We start from the raw sequence: 15,547 nt of genomic DNA on the forward strand, positions 1-15,547 counted from the left end.
CGGGGGCGAATGAATGAGTGAATGAATGAGTGAGTGAGTGAGTGAATGAATTAATTAACGAACGAACGAACGAGAGAACGACCGACGGACTGGCTGCCTGCCTGGGTGCTGCCGGGGCGGCGGGCGCCCCCTGGCGGCAGCGTTTGTGTTGGGGCCTGCTCGGGGGCCCCATGGAGCCGCTGGCGGCGGTGCGGGAGCTGGCGGGGGAGCTGAGGGCGATGCTGCCCCCGGACCCCCAGCGGCATCCTCGTCCTCCTCCTCCTCCTCGTCCTCCTCCTCCTCCTCCTCGTCCTCCCCCCGGGGCCGAGGGTCCGCCCTTCTGGGCCCGCCTCGGTGAGGACCGGCCGGGGGAGGGCCCGGGCGGCGGGGAGGCCGGCCCCGGCCGGCCACCGCCTCAACATCCCTCCCTGTCTGTCTGTCTCTGTCCGTCCGTCCCTCCCTCCCTCCCTCCCCCCAGGGCAGGGGGCCCAAGCCGTGTCCCGGGAAGCCACCAAGCTGAGCCTGGCCTTCGCCAAACCGCCGCTGCCCGCTGCCCAGGTGAGCCGCACTGGGCCTCCCCGGGGAGCGGGACTATGGGCCACCCGGGCGAGTAGGCCCTGTATGCCCGGGCGAGCGGGACTGGGCCACCCTGGGGAGCAGGACTGAGCCACAGAGGCGAGCAGGACTGGGCCACCCAGGCGAGCAGGCCTGATATTCCCCGGGCGAGCAGGCCTCGGCCGCCTGCTGGAGCAGGACTGGGCCTCCCGGGGGGGCAAGACTGGGCCACCCGGGCGAGCGGGACTGGGCCACCCGGGCAAGCAGGACGCGTATGCCCAGGCGAGCAGGACTGGGCCACCCGGGCGAGCAGGCCTCATACGCCCGGGCCAACACGACTGGGTCGCCCGGGGGAGCTGGACTGGGCCACATAAGTGAGCAGGACTGGGCCACACGGGCGACCGGGCCTCATACTCCCGGGCGAGCCCAGGCGAGCAGGCCTTGTCTATCCGGGCGAACAGGACTGGGTCGCCCAGGGGAGCAGGACTGGGCCACCCAGGGGAGCAGGACTGAGCCACATAGGTGAGCAGGACTGGGCCACCCAGGCGAGCAGGCCTCATATGCCTGGGCGAGCAGGACTGGGCCACACAGGTGAGCAGGACTGGGCCACCCAGGTGAGCAGGCCTCATATGCCTGGGCGAGCAGGACTGGGCCACACAGGTGAGCAGGTGTCATATGCCCAGGCGAGCAGGACTGGGCCACCCGGGCGAGCAGGACTGGGCCACCCGGGCAAGCAGGCCTCGTGTGCCCCGGGGAGCAGGACTGGGCCACCTGGATCAACAAGATTGGGCCGCCCAGGTGAGCAGATCTCATATGCCCAGGTGAGCAGATCTTGTATGCCCGGGCAAGCAGGACTGGGCCACCCAGGGAAGCAGGACTGAGCCACATCAGGCGAGCAGGCCTCATATGCCCGGGCGAGCAGGCTTTGGCTGCCCGGGTAAGCAGGACTGGGCCACACAGGTGAGCAGGATTGGGCCACCAAGGCAAGCAGGCCTTGTATGCCTGGGCGAGCAGGACTGGGCCACACAGGTGAGCAGGACTGGGTCACACAGGTGAGCAGGCCTCGTATGCCCGGGCGAACGGGACTGGGCCACCCGGGCGAGCAGGACTGAGCCACATAGGTGAGCAGGACTGGACCACACAGGCGAGCAGCCCTTGTATGCCTGGGTGAGCAGTTGGGCAGGGACCGTCTCTATATGTTGCCAACTTGTACTTCCCGGACCGTCTCTATATGTTGCCAACTTGTACTTCCCAAGCATTTAGTACAGTGCTCTGCACACAGTAAGCGCTCAGTAAAGACGATTGAATGAATGAATGCCTGGGCCACACAGGCAAGTAGGCCTCGTATGTCCGGGCGAGCAGGAGTGGGCCGTGCGGATGATCAGGCCTCAGGGAAGGGTGCCCCTCCACAAAGGAGGCCGGGAGACCTTTTTCTTGACAATGAAGATGATGATGATGATGGCATTTGTTAAGCGCTTCCTATGTGCCAAGCACCGTTCTAAGCGCTGGGGTAGAGACAGAGTGATCAAGTTGTCCCACAGGGGGCTCACGGTCTCCACCCCCATTTTCCAGGTGAGGGAACTGAGGCCCAGAGAGGTGAAGCGACTTGCCCAAAGTCACACAGCTGACAAGCGGTGGAGCTGGGATTAGAACCCACGACCTCCGACTCCCAAGGTCGGGCTCTTTCCACTGAGCCACGCTGCTTGCCCTTCCCGCCTCTTTCCTCAAGAGAAGCAGAACACCCGTTCATTCATTCATTCCATCGTATTTATTGAGCGCTTACTGTGTGCAGAGCACTGTACTAAGCGCTTGGGAAGTACAAGTTGGCAACATAGTTGGCTCACAGCCCATTGTTGGGTAGGGACTCTCTCTCTATGTTGCCGACTTGGACTTCCCAAGCGCTTAATACAGTGCTCTGCACTCAGTAAGCACTCAATACATATGACTGACTTAATAGAGCCCGGGGCCTGAGAGTCCAAAGGTCACGGGTTCTAATCCTGGCCCTGCCACTTGTCTGCTGTGTAACCTTAGTCAAGTCACTTCACTTCTTTAGCCCCCTGCCACCCCTAACTTCATTCACCCCCTGAGCCAGAACCCTCCGATTCCAGTCCGGGACTCCTGCCAGACACCTTCCCAGAACCACTTGTCAGCTGGGTGGCTTTGGCCCCGTCACTTCACTTCTCTGGGCCTCAGTGACCTCATCTGTAAAATGGGGATGAAGACTGGGAGCCCCATGGGGGGACTACCTGATTTGCTCGCATCCTCCCCAGCGCTTAGTACAGCCAGGCAGATAGTAAGTGCTTTGCAACTTCCGTTATTATTATTGTCAGCTGTGTGACTTTGGGCAAGTCACTTCACTTCTCTGGGCCTCAGTTATCTCATCTGTAAGATGGGGATGAAGACTGGGAGCCCCACGGGGGACTACCTGATTTGCTCGCATCCTACCCAGCGCTTAGTACAGCCAGGCAGATAGTAAGTGCTTCGCAAGTTCTGTTATTATTATTATTATAGTCAGCTGCGTGACCTTGGGCAAGTCACTTCACTCCTCTGGGCCTCAGTGACCTCATCTGTTTAATGGGGATGAAGACTGGGAGCCCCACGGGGGACAACCTGATTTGCTCGCATCCTCCTCAGTGCTTAGTAAAGCCAGGCAGATAGTAAGTGCTTCGCAACCTCCGTTATTATTATTGTCAGCTGTGTGACTTTGGGTAAGTCACTTCACTTCTCTGGGTCTCAGTTACCTCAGCTGTAAAATGGGGATGAAGACTGGAAGCCCCACGGGGGACAACCTGATTTGCTCGCATCCTCCCCAGCGCTTAGTACAGCCAGGCAGGTAGTAAGTGCTTCGCAAGTTCCGTTATTATTATTGTCAGCTGTGCGACTTTGGGCAAGTCACTTCACTCCTCTGGGCCTCAGTGACCTCATCTGTAAAATGGGGATGAAGACTGGAAGCCCCACGGGGGACAACCTGATTTGCTCACATCCTCCCCAGCGCTTAGTACAGCCAGGCAGGTAGTAAGTGCTTCGCAACTTCCGTTATTATTATTATTATTGTCAGCTGCGCGACTTTGGGCAAGTCACTTCACTCCTCTGGGCCTCAGTGACCTCATCTGTAAAATGGGGATGAAGACTGGAAGCCCCACGGGGGACAACCTGATTTACTCGCATCCTCCCCAGCACTTAGTACAACCAGGGAGGTAGTAAGTGCTTCGCAACTTCCGTTATTATTATTATTATTATTGTCAGCTGCGCAACATGGGGCAAGTCACTTCGCTCCTCTGGGCCTCAGTGACCTCATCTGTAAAATGGGGATGAAGACTGGGAGCCCCCCGTGGGACAACCTGATCTCCTTGTAACCTCCCCAGTGCTTTGCACATAGTAAGCGTTTAGTAAATGCCATTATTATTATTGTCATCGTCATTTTCTCCCCGTTCAGGATTGCCAGCAGCTGTGTGACGGAGTGCGGACGGCAGTTCTGGACGTGGTGACGGCGTACTCCCTGCTCTCCGAGGACCAAGGTGAAGTGCTCGAAAAGAAGCCCGGCCCGGCGGCGGGAAGAGCCCGGGCCCCGGAGGTGGGAGACCTGGGTTCTAATTCCGCGGCCCCACCTGCCGGCTGTATGACGGTGGGTAAGCCGCCTCACTGCCCTGCACCTCCGTTTCCTCTTCTGTAAAATGGGGATTGAATACCTGTCCTTTGCCCTCCTCAGACCGTGAGCCCCACGTGGGATGGGGACTGGGTCCGATCCGACTATCTTGTGAGAAGCAGCGTGGCTCAGCGGAAAGGGCCCGGGCTTTGGAGTCGGAGGTCGTGGGTTCGAATCCCGGCTCCGCCGCTTGTCAGCTGGGTCACTTTGGGCGAGTCACTTCGCTGCTCTGGGCCTCAGTTCCCTCATCTGGAAAATGGGGATGAAAACTGTGAGCCCCCCGCCGGGACAACCTGATCACCTTGTAACCTCCCCGGCTCTTAGAACAGTGCTTGGCACATAGTAAGCGCTTAATAAATGCCATCATTATTATTATTATTATTCCCTGGGCCTCAGTTCCCTCATCTGGAAAATGGGGATGAAGACTGTGAGCCTCCCGCCGGGACAACCTGATCACCTTGTAACCTCCCCGGCTCTTAGAACAGTGCTTGGCACATAGTAAGCGCTTAATAAATGCCATAATTATTATTATTATTATTCCCTGGGCCTCAGTTCCCTCATCTGGAAAATGGGGATGAAGACTGTGAGCCTCCCGCCGGGACAACCTGATCACCTTGTAACCTCCCCAGCACTTAGAACAGTGCTTTGCACATAGTAAGTGCTTAATAAATGCCATTAGTATTATTATTCTCTGGGCCTCAGTTCCCTCATCTGGAAAATGGGGATGAAAACTGTGAGTCCCCCACCGGGACAACCTGATCACCTTGTATGCCCCCCGGTGCTTAGAACGGTGCTTTGCACATAGTAAGCGCTTAATAAATGCCACTATTATTATTATTATTCTCTGGGCCTCAGTGACCTCATCTGGAAGATGGGGATGAAAACTGTGAGCCCCGCGCCGGGACAACCTGATCACCTTGTAACCTTCCCAGCGCTTAGAACAGTGCTTGGCACATAGTAAGCGCTTAATAAATGCCATCATTATTATTATTATCGTACTTGCGAAGTGCATACTTTGTGCCAAGCACCGTTCTAAGCCCCGGGGTAAATTCCAGTCGGTCAGATGGGGCTCCATCCCACACGGGGCTCACGGTCCTAATCCCCATTTTACAGATGAGGCAGGTGAGGTTCGGAGGAGTGAAGCGACTTGCCCAAGCACACGCGGTAGACGAGTGGCGGAGCCGGGATTAGAACCCAGGTCCTAACTCCTAGGCCCCACTCTATCCATTGGGCCGCACCGTATGTACCCCTGCGCTTAACGATGATGACGATGGTATTCGTTAAGCGCTTAGTATGTGCCAAGCACTGTCCTAAGCGCGTGGAGGGGATGCAGGGCGATCAGGTTGTCCCCCGTGGGGCTCACAGTCGTCATCCCCGTTTTCCAGATGAGGGAACTGAGGCCCGGAGAAGTGAAGCGACCCGCCCAAGGTCACCCGGCAGGCAAGCGGCAGAGCCGCGATTAGATCCCGCGTCCCAAGCCCGTGTTCTCGCCAGCGAGCCACACGGTTGCGGTTGCCACGGTTGTTGTTCTTGATTACCATCATCATCAATCGTATTTATTGAGCGCTTACTGTGTGCAGAGCACTGTACTAAGTGCTTGGGAAGTCCAAGTTGGCAACATATAAAGACAGTCCCTACCCAACAGTGGGCTCACAGTCTAAAATTACGTCTAAGTCTCACATTCTAAGATTACGTCCGGGGCCTGTCCCTCCTGGCAACGACCCGGCCGTCACCGGGGCCGGAGACCGATCGCGGGCTAGAACCGCCGAGGACGGAGAAGGCGGAGGTCCTGGGGGTCTTTTGGAATCAATCAGTCAATCAATCAATCGCATTTATTGAGCACTTACTATGTGCAGAGCACTGTACTAAGCGCTTGGGAAGTACAAATTGGCATCACATAGAGACAGTCCCTACCCAACAGTGGGCTCACAGTCTAAAAGGGGGAGACAGAGAACAGAACCAAACATACCAACAAAATAAAATAAGTAGGATAGAAATGTACAAGTAAAATAAATAAATAAATAAATAAATAAATAAATAGAGTAATAAATATGTACAACCATATATACATATATACAGGTGCTGTGGGGAAGGGAAGGAGGTAAGACGGGGGGATGGAGAGGGGGACGAGGGGGAGAGGAAAGAAGGGGCTCAGTCTGGGAAGGCCTCCTGGAGGAGGTGAGCTCTCAGCAGGGCCTTGAAGGGAGGAAGAGAGCTAGCCTGGCGGATGGGCAGAGGGAGGGCATTCCAGGCCCGGGGGATGACGTGGGCCGGGGGTCGATGGCGGGACGGGCGAGAACGAGGTACAGTGAGGAGATTAGTGGTGGAGGAGCGGAGGGTGCGGGCTGGGCAGTAGAAGGAGAGAAGGGAGGTGAGGTAGGAGGGGGCGAGGTGATGGACAGCCTTGAAGCCCAGGGTGTGGAGTTTCTGCTTGATGCGCAGATTGATCGGTAGCCATTGGAGGTTTTTGAGGAGGGGAGTAATATGTCCAGAGCGTTTCTGGACAAAGATAATCCGGGCAGCAGCATGAAGTATGGATTGAAGTGGAGAGAGACACGAGGATGGGAGATCAGAGAGAAGGCTAGTGCAGTAGTCCAGACGGGATAGGATGAGAGCTTGAATGAGCAGGGTAGCGGTATGGATGGAGAGGAAAGGGCGGAGCTTGGCAATGTTGCGGAGCTGAGACCCGCAGGTTTTGGTCACGGCTTGGATGTGAGGGGTGAATGAGAGAGCGGAGTCGAGGATGACACCAAGGTTGCGGGCTTGTGAGACGGGAAGGATGGTAGTGCCGTCAACAGAGGTGGGAAAGTCAGGGAGAGGACAAGGTTTGGGAGGGAAGACAAGGAGCTCAGTCTTCGACATGTTGAGCTTTAGGTGGCGGGCGGACATCCAGATGGAGATGTCCTGAAGGCAGGAGGAGATGCGAGCCTGGAGGGAGGGGGAGAGAGCAGGGGCAGAGATGGAGATCTGGGTGTCATCAGCGTAGAGATGATAGTTGAAGCCGTGGGAGCGAATGAGGTCACCAAGGGAGTGAGTGTAGATTGAGAACAGAAGGGGACCAAGCACTGATCCTTGGGGAACCCCCACAGTAAGAGGATGGGAGGGGGAGGAGGAGCCTGCAAAAGAGACTGAGAAAGAACGACCGGAGAGATAAGAGGAGAACCAGGAGAGGACGGACTCTGTGAAGCCAAGGTCAGATAACGTGTTGAGTAGAAGGGGGTGGTCCACAGTGTCAAAGGCAGCTGAGAGGTCGAGGAGGATTAGGACAGAGTATGAGCCGTTGGATTTGGCAAGCAGGAGGTCATTGGTGACCTTTGAGAGCGCAGTTTCCGTGGAATGAAGGGGACGGAAGCCAGACTGGAGGGGGTCGAGGAGAGAGTTGTTGTTGAAGAATTCTAGGCAGCGCGTGTAGACAACTCGTTCAAGGAGTTTGGAAAGGAATGGTAGGAGGGATATGGGACGATAACTAGAAGGTGAGGTGGGGTCAAGAGAGGGTTTTTTTAGGATGGGAGAGACATGGGCATGTTTGAAGGCAGAGGGGAAGGAACCAGTGGAGAGTGAGCGGTTGAAGATGGAAGTTAAGGAGGGGAGAAGGGATGGAGCGAGAGATTTCATAAGATGAGAGGGAATGGGGTCAGAAGCACAGGTGGCCGGAGTAGCACTTGAGAGGAGGGAGGAGAGTTCCTCTGAGGATACCGCTGGGAAGGATGGGAGAGTAGCAGAGAGTGTTGAGAGCCGGGGGGTTGGAGAAAGGGGGGAAGAGACTTTGGGGAAACCTTTGGACTTTGGAGACTTTGGAAACCTCCTCCTCCCCACCGTCCCTCTCCCCCGCAACCGGAGATTTTCAGCACCTTATTCCCGAGAACAGGATGGTCAAGAGGAGACCTGCTTTCCCGAGTTTGGGTCAGAGAGAGTGAGCGGCCGTCTCCCAAATTCTCCACCTCATCTATTCAGTCGGAGGGCGATCTCTTTTTGCATTTTCACAACAAGGCCGTGATCCGAAAGAGTTTTGCCAGATGGCCGGAACAGGTGCTTTTTCAGGCCCTCATTTGAGTGACTATTTTCAACTGGGGAGGTAGGCCCGTCTAGTGGAAAGAGAGCTTGTTGTGGGCAGGGGATGTGTCCGCTTATTGTTAGAGTGAGCCCGCTGTTCATTCGTTTCATTCAGTCGTATTTATCGGGCGCTTACTGTTTGCAGAGCACTGTACTAAGCGCTTGGGAAGTCCAAGTCGGCAACGTATAGAGGCAGTCCCTACCCGACAGTGGGCTCACAGTCTAGAAGGGGGAGATGGACAACAAAACAAAACATGTTAACAAAGTAAAATCAATGGGATAAATATGTACAAGTAAAATAAATAAATAGAGTAATAAATAGAGTAATAAGTAGAGTAATAAACAGAGTAATAAATAAATACCTAGAGTAATAAATAGAGTAATAAACAGAGTAATAAATCAATATAGCAATAGATTAATAAGTAGAGTAATAAACAGAGTAATAGATAAAGTAAGAGTAATAGATAAATAAATGGAGTAATAGAGTAATAGATACATAGAGTAATAAATAGAGTAATAAATAGAGTAATATATAAACAGAGTAATAAATAAATATAGTAATAAACATAGCAATAAATAGAGTAATAAATAGAGCAATAAGCAGAGTAATAGATAAAGTAATAGAGTAATAGATAAAGAAATAGAGTAATAGATAAAGAAATAGAGTAATAGAGTAATAGATAAATAGAGTAATAAAGTAATACATAAACAGTAATAGAGTAATAGAGTAATAGATAGAGTAATAGATAAATAGAGTAATAAATAAATAGAGTAATAGGCCGCAATAAATAGGAGTAATATGTTGTTGGGTAGGGACTGTCTCTATATGTTGCCAACTTGTACTTCCCAAGTGCTTAGTCCAGTGCTCTGCACACAGTAAGTGCTCAATAAATACAATTGAATGAATGAATGTATTGAGGGCTTGGTTTGCGCAGAGCACTGTACCGAGCGCTCGGGAAAGTACAAGCTACTGAGGAACGGATACGTTCCCTGCCTGCAGCGAGCTTACCGTCTAGAAGGGGAGATATTCATTCAATCGTATTTATTGAGCGCTTACTGTGTGCAGAGCACTGTACTAAGTGCTTGGGAAGTACAAGTCGGCAACATATAGAGACGGTCCCTACCCAACAGTGGGCTCACAGTCTAGAATATAAATAAACTACAGATGGGTGCGTATGTGCCGTGGGGCAGGGAGCGGGGATGAATAAAGGGGGCGAGTCAGGAGGGAGTGGGAGAAGAGGAAGAGGGGATTTAGTCAGGGAAGGCCTCTGGGAGGAGGTGGGCTTTGAAGTGCCGGGGTTGGGGGGTCTGCGGGGGGAATTTTCCGTCGGATCTGCGGGGAGGGACGGCATTTCAGGCCAGAGACAAGACGTGGGCGAGGGTTCGGTGGCTCCAACCCCCTCCTGACCACAAAGAAACCCAGAAGGGGCACGGGGCTGGGAATCGGGGGTCTCGGCTTCTAATTCCGATCCCGCCCCCCGCCTGCCGCGTGGCCTCGGGTAGGTCGCTTTGTGTCTCCGGGGGCCTCGGTTTCCTCCTGGGGATTGGGTACCCGTTCTTCCTCCCCAGGTGGGACGGGAACCGCGTAACTGTACCCGTCCCGTGGAGTGCCCTGAACATTGTAAGCGCTTCCCAAGGGCCGCCGTTGTTATTTTTAGCGGGTGGCAGTCTGTAGTCAGCCAGTGGTAGGAAGGGGCGTGGGGTAGCGGCTGGCCAGTGGCGTTGCCCGCTGTCTCCGCGGGTTTATCCGCTCGGGGCGAAACCCCAGGTGGGCTTAGCCGTCGAACTGGGGGACGGTGTTGTCAACCGTGGCGGGTTTAATGCCCTCCAGGGTGCCCACAATGCCCTCTGGGTACGCTAACAACTGCGTGATGTCTGTCGGTCGCGTGGCCCCACCGCCCCACGGTCCTGAGGCCTGGCTCGTCTTCCCACCCCGGGGCCCCGGGGCCGCCTGGCTACGCAGCGGGAGGCTCCGCCGCCCTGACGCCTCCTTCGCCTCGTAGGAGCCACGCTGCGGAAAATGGCGCGCGACACGACCGTGGACGTGGTGGAGGGGACGGCCCAGCTCCTGGAGGTGATCGGCAGCGCTCCGCTCGCCAGGTAAAGCCCCGAGCAGAGCACCGTGGTCTCGGTGAGCGGAGGGGGAAGACCGCGTCGACTCACCCGTGGGTCCCTGCGGGGCGCAGGGGGAGAGGGCATCCGCGGGGGAGCTTTCCGGAAGGAAGGAACAGGGGGCACCTGTGCAGTCAATCGATCGGCGGTACTGATGGAGCGGAGTGCGAAATACGATCCCCGGTTGAGACGGGGACTCTGCCCACCCGGTTATCCGGGTCTGCCCTTGGCGCTTAGTAATAATAATCCCGATGATAGCATTTATTAAGTGCTCACTATGTGCAAAACACTGTTCTGAGCGCCGAGGGTGAGGTTACAAGGTGATCAGACTTTTAGATTGTGTGCCCACTGTTGGTTAGGGACTGTCTCTATATGTTGCCAACTTGTACTTCCCAAGCCCTTAGTACAGTGCTCTGCACACAGTAAGCGCTCAATAAATACGATTGATTGATTGATTGATCAGGTGTCCCACGGAGGGGGTTCCCGTTTTACAGATGAGGGAGCTGAGGCGCAGAGAAGTGGCTTGCCCAAAGTCACACAGCTGGCAATTGGCGATCAGTACAGCGCTCAGCACTCAGGAAGCACTTCGTGGACGCCACGGTCATCTCCATTATTTTTAATCAGTTGGCTCATTGACTTCTCCCCTCAGCGGGTCACAGAAGCAGCTGGTATCGACCGGCACCGTCTGGGAGGCCTGTGAGCAGGTGTCAAGTTTACCACGAGGTGAGCGAGCGGAGCCCGCCGTTGGGTAGGGACCGTCCTATATGTTGCCGACTTGTACTTCCCAAGCGCTTAGTACAGTGCTGTGCACACGGTAAGCGCTCAGTAAATACGATTGAATGAATGAGGGGAGGGGAACGTGGCTGTCTGCCCCTTTCAAGGGGTCTAGGAGGGTTTGGGGGGCTCTCTTTGGGTCCAACAGATTTAGCGCCCAGCAGCCGCCACCGCCTTGGCTCCCGAAGTCCTCGCTTCCTTCGCACTGCCCTTCCCTCTCCTCCCGTCCTGTTCCGCTAAATAGGGGGCGGGCGGGAAGCCGAACGAGCGGACCGCGGCTGGTCTCCGAGGGAACCGCCTGTCGGAAGTTCCCCAGAAATTCCCCGGGGAGAAGTGCCTTGCCCCGCTTCATCCGCCCTGGCAGGGTAAATCGAATCGAAGCCCCGGGACCGCAGCCGGGGAAGCGTAGCCCGTCTCCTTCCCCGAGGCCGGGGCCGGCGGCAGGGCTCTACAACGCTCCCCTCCCTCTCCCGCTTTGGTTTCCGCACGCAGATAACCGAGCAGCCGCCCTGTCGGTACTGGCCTCCAACCTGGCGGTGGTCAAGGACGCCCTTGAAGAAATGGAGCAGGTAGGGGACTCCTCTCCAGTTACCGGAGACCAATTCCGTCCACACAGTAGCTTAGTGGTTGATGAGCTAATGTCTGGTTTTGCCGTCGGTCTCCCCCTTCTAGACTGCGAGCCCGTCGTCGCGTAGGGCTCGCCCCTCTCTGTTGCTGTACTTTCCCGAGCGCTCGGTACAGTGCCCTGCGCGCCGTAAGCGCTCAATAAATGCGACTGAACGAGGCGTGAAGGCCCGGTGGCCAGCTCGGGGAACAGAAGAGAAGCAGCGTGGCTCAGTGGAAAGAGCCTGGGCTTTGGAGTCCGAGGTCGTGGGTTCAAATCCCGGCTCCGCCGCTTGTCAGCTGGGTGACTTGGGGCGAGTCACTTCACTTCTCTGGGCCTCAGCGACCTCATCTGGAAAATGGGGATGAAAACTGTGAGCCCCCTGTGGGACCACCTGATCACCTCGTAACCTCCCCAGTGCTTAGAACAGTGCTTAGCACATAGTAAGCGCTTAACAAATACCATCATTATTATTATTATTAAGAGGGAGGCGCCACCAATCATTCATTCAATCGTATTTATTGAGCACTTACTGTGTGCAGAGCACTGTACTAAGCGCTTGGGAAGGACAAGGCGACATCAATCGATAGTTACCGAGCGGTTACTGTGTGCGGAATACTAAGTGCTTGGGAGAGTCCGGTATCGACAGTATAACAGATACATTCCCGGCCCACAACGAGGAGAGCCACCCCTCACCCTGCTTTAGTCATTTAATCGTATTTATTGAGCGCTTACTGTGTGCAGAGCACTGTACTAAGCGCTTGGGAAGTACAAGTTGGCAACATAGTCGTAACTGCCTCACGTTCCCTCCGCGACCCGGAGCCGGAATGGCCCAGTTGCCAATGTCCTGTCGGTCTCCTAGCAGGGGAGTTAGGAGTGGGCCGCCCGTGGCGAAGGTTCCCGTCCGGGGGCCCGCCTAGGGTGTTCCGCGAGGAGGACGGGCCCCATGGGAATCCTTTAAGATAACCGGCCGCGGCGGCAACTGGCGGGCCCGGCGTTGGCCGGGTCAGAAGGGCGTGGAAAACCTCGGCCCGCATTTCCACCAAGCGCCGTTCCCCGCCTCTGCCCTGCCCGCCCGTTTGCCTGTGGCCTCTGAAGCCCCCGGGGGGTCCCGCCGGGCGGGGAAGGGAGAGGGCACAAATCCCTCCCGCGCAGACCCCTCCCGGGGACCTTCAATCTGAGCGATGCTCGCGATGGAGGCGAGTCAGCTGCCGGGGTGGGGAACGGCGTCACCGTCCGTTCCGCTGCCGCCGGGCACTCCGCGCGGGGCTCGTGGTCGGGAGAGATGATGCCTGGCCCGCGGACTCGGCGTAGGAGCTGGCTCCGTGCTTGGAGGGCGGAGCTCCGCTCCCCCATGGGTGTTTAACGTCAAGGTTATGCGGGGCCCAGGCCCAGGCGGAGGACGGAGACCCTTTCGGCCACGTTTCGGAGGACGAGGAGCCGGGCGGTTGGCGGGGCAGCGGGGACGCGAACTGGTCAGCAGCCGACCGTCGGCTCTTGGCCCCCTGCGTGGGGCTGATGAAGGCCTCCAAAGCCTGCCTGAAGAAGGTCCGGGGAGCCGTAGAGACCGACGGGCGGGCCCAGGACCCCGAGCAGGTGGCCCAGCTGGATGACATCGTGGACGCTTCCAAGGAGATCAGCCCGAGGTGAGCTTGGGTGTGCCCCTTCTCCGGGCAGCCCGCCGGGACCACCTTATCGGCCCCGGTTGGGCAGCTACGGGGCAGGTTTCGGCTGCCCTGAACCCGGGTGGGGTCTCGCGGGGTGGCGGCGGTCCCTATCTCCAGGCCTGGCCGTCTGCGATAAGGAGCCGAGACGGCGCTTCCCCGGAGAGCGACGGGACCCGGGAGGGGACGAGGCAGAGGCCGTTGGCCCGAACCGTGCCATGACGCTCTCTGTTTCCTGCCCTTAGCGTGGACGAGCTGGCACTGAGCATGTACCCGCCCGTGAACCAAATGGCCGTGCGGCTCAACGTGAGTAGTTGCGACAGGGGTGATGATAATAATAATAACGACGGCATTTATTAAGCGCTTAGCCCCGGGCCTGGTGCTGTTCGGGGTGCGGACCGCCGGGATCCCCGGGAAATCTGTTTTTTTCTTCCGCTCTGTAGGCTGCCAAAGTCTCATCCGTGTTAAAGAAAGTTCTCGAGGTTACCAAGTGAGTAGGACGTTTTCCCCCTTCGGCCTCCCCACCGGGCCCTTCGGGATTCGGAGCCCTCCTCCGTCCACCCGCCCGCCCTCGGACCCCGTGGCGAAGATGTGGGGAGGAGATGGGATTGCCGTTAGAGGAAACTGTTCCGCTTTTGGTCCGGTCAGGGGTTAATTGAGGAAGGATGGCCCCCGAGGCCGTTATGAGAAGTAACTTTCTTTTCCCCCCTCACGCTTCCTTCACAGGGCGAGTCACGTGTGCCCCCAGGCAGAAGACAACTGGATCCAGTTTCTCTCCAGTGCAGTCGATCACAACATGAACAAAATCAAGGACTTCACCCAAGGTGCCCTCTAAACTTCCTTCCCCTCCGACCTTGCCCGCAGCCCGCTTTTTCCGCCTGCCGTCCCCCAAGTGCCCGCGTCCATTCTCGGCTGCGACTCGGAGGGAACGGAGCCCCCGCCTTCCTGCTTGAGGAAGAATACGGGCTGACAGTTGCCAAGGAACTAAGGGAGATGAGGCCCGGTGCTTTTTCTGGGCTCAGAGCCGGGGCGATTCAGCGACCGGTGGCTTGGGGAAAACTGCCTCCCTCTTCCTCGTGCGAAATAAAGCGTCTCTCACTCCATGAGGTTGTCGGGCTTCGGGGAGCAGCCGCATCGCGGTACACCTTTCGGCAACTGAGCCCCAGCCCTTCTTCTCAGCAACTGTCAGGGAAAAAGGAGCTTCTTGCTCTCATTCTGTGGGTTGGGAAGGGGGTTGGTGAGAGGACGCTTAGTGAATACCCCCGCCACCAAATTGGCCCCTCATTTAGTAATTTCTTTCGCTGTCCCATGACGTCCAGTCCCGACGGCCAGTCGCCACCCCCTCCGACCCCTCCGTCTGGTCCAGGCCTCCAGTCCGTGGCGTCTCACTTCGTATCTCTCCTCTGGGCCACCCCCATCCGCTAGCGTTTCCTCCTGGAAGCCATTTCCCAAACCTTTCCTCAGTTCGGGCCGTGGTCTAGGAGGGGCCGGAGGTCAACTTGAGTAATTTGACGCGAGGTCAGACGGGACCAGTGCCCAGTCTGCCACTTTTCGAAGCTGCGGCCGTGCTGTCGGCCTTACCGCTTCCGGAAGAGCTACGGTAGCCCAGAGCTGGGATGGCGGGGAATTCACTGAATCTCCCCGCTTTCCAGAATCTGCTACATAGGGAGGAAGGGAATAAAGCGGACCATTTCCCTTCTTCAGCCTCCTCGACAATAGAAGACGAGCAGCAGCGTGGCTCAGTGAAAAGAACACGGCCTTTGGAGTCAGAGGTCATGGGTTCGAATCCCACTCTGCCGCGTGTCTGCTGTGTGACCATGGGCAAGTCACTTAACTTCTCTGAGCCTCAGTTACCTCATCTGTAAATTGGGGATTAAGACTGTGAGCCCCACATGGGACAACTTGATCACCTCGTATCCCCCCAGCGCTTAGAACAGTGCTCTGCACATAGTAAGCGCTTAGCAAATGCCATCGTTATTATTATGAGAGAAGGTAGCCACCGAGCAGGGAGGAAGGAGAGCGGAGGAAGGCCGGGACGTCCCATCGTCAAGGGGTGTGACCCGTCGCTTGGGGTATCAGTTATTCTACTCCCTAATGGCCGACTCTTAACGCCACGAGCCGACCCTCAAAGAGAGACTCCTACTTGGGGTGATTTGAGTC

General features: G+C 56.6%; 1 protein-coding gene across 1 annotated transcript; it reads left to right on the forward strand.

Moving 5' to 3' along the window:
• The first annotated feature begins 132 nt into the window (after window positions 1-132).
• Window positions 133-14,490, forward strand: CCNDBP1 (cyclin D1 binding protein 1). The gene is made up of 10 exons (XM_038741202.1): window positions 133-333; window positions 458-537; window positions 3,971-4,052; window positions 10,237-10,333; window positions 10,995-11,068; window positions 11,612-11,688; window positions 13,113-13,369; window positions 13,633-13,693; window positions 13,831-13,877; window positions 14,114-14,490. The coding sequence occupies exons 1-10, from the start codon at window positions 171-173 to the stop codon at window positions 14,220-14,222; spliced, it is 1,047 nt and encodes a 348-aa protein (XP_038597130.1). The 5' UTR covers window positions 133-170; the 3' UTR covers window positions 14,223-14,490.
• Window positions 14,491-15,547: the final 1,057 nt, after the last annotated feature.

This window comes from Tachyglossus aculeatus, assembly GCF_015852505.1.
Source record: "Tachyglossus aculeatus isolate mTacAcu1 chromosome 12 unlocalized genomic scaffold, mTacAcu1.pri SUPER_6_unloc_1, whole genome shotgun sequence".
In the NCBI taxonomy this organism is placed as follows: Eukaryota; Metazoa; Chordata; class Mammalia; order Monotremata; family Tachyglossidae; genus Tachyglossus; species Tachyglossus aculeatus.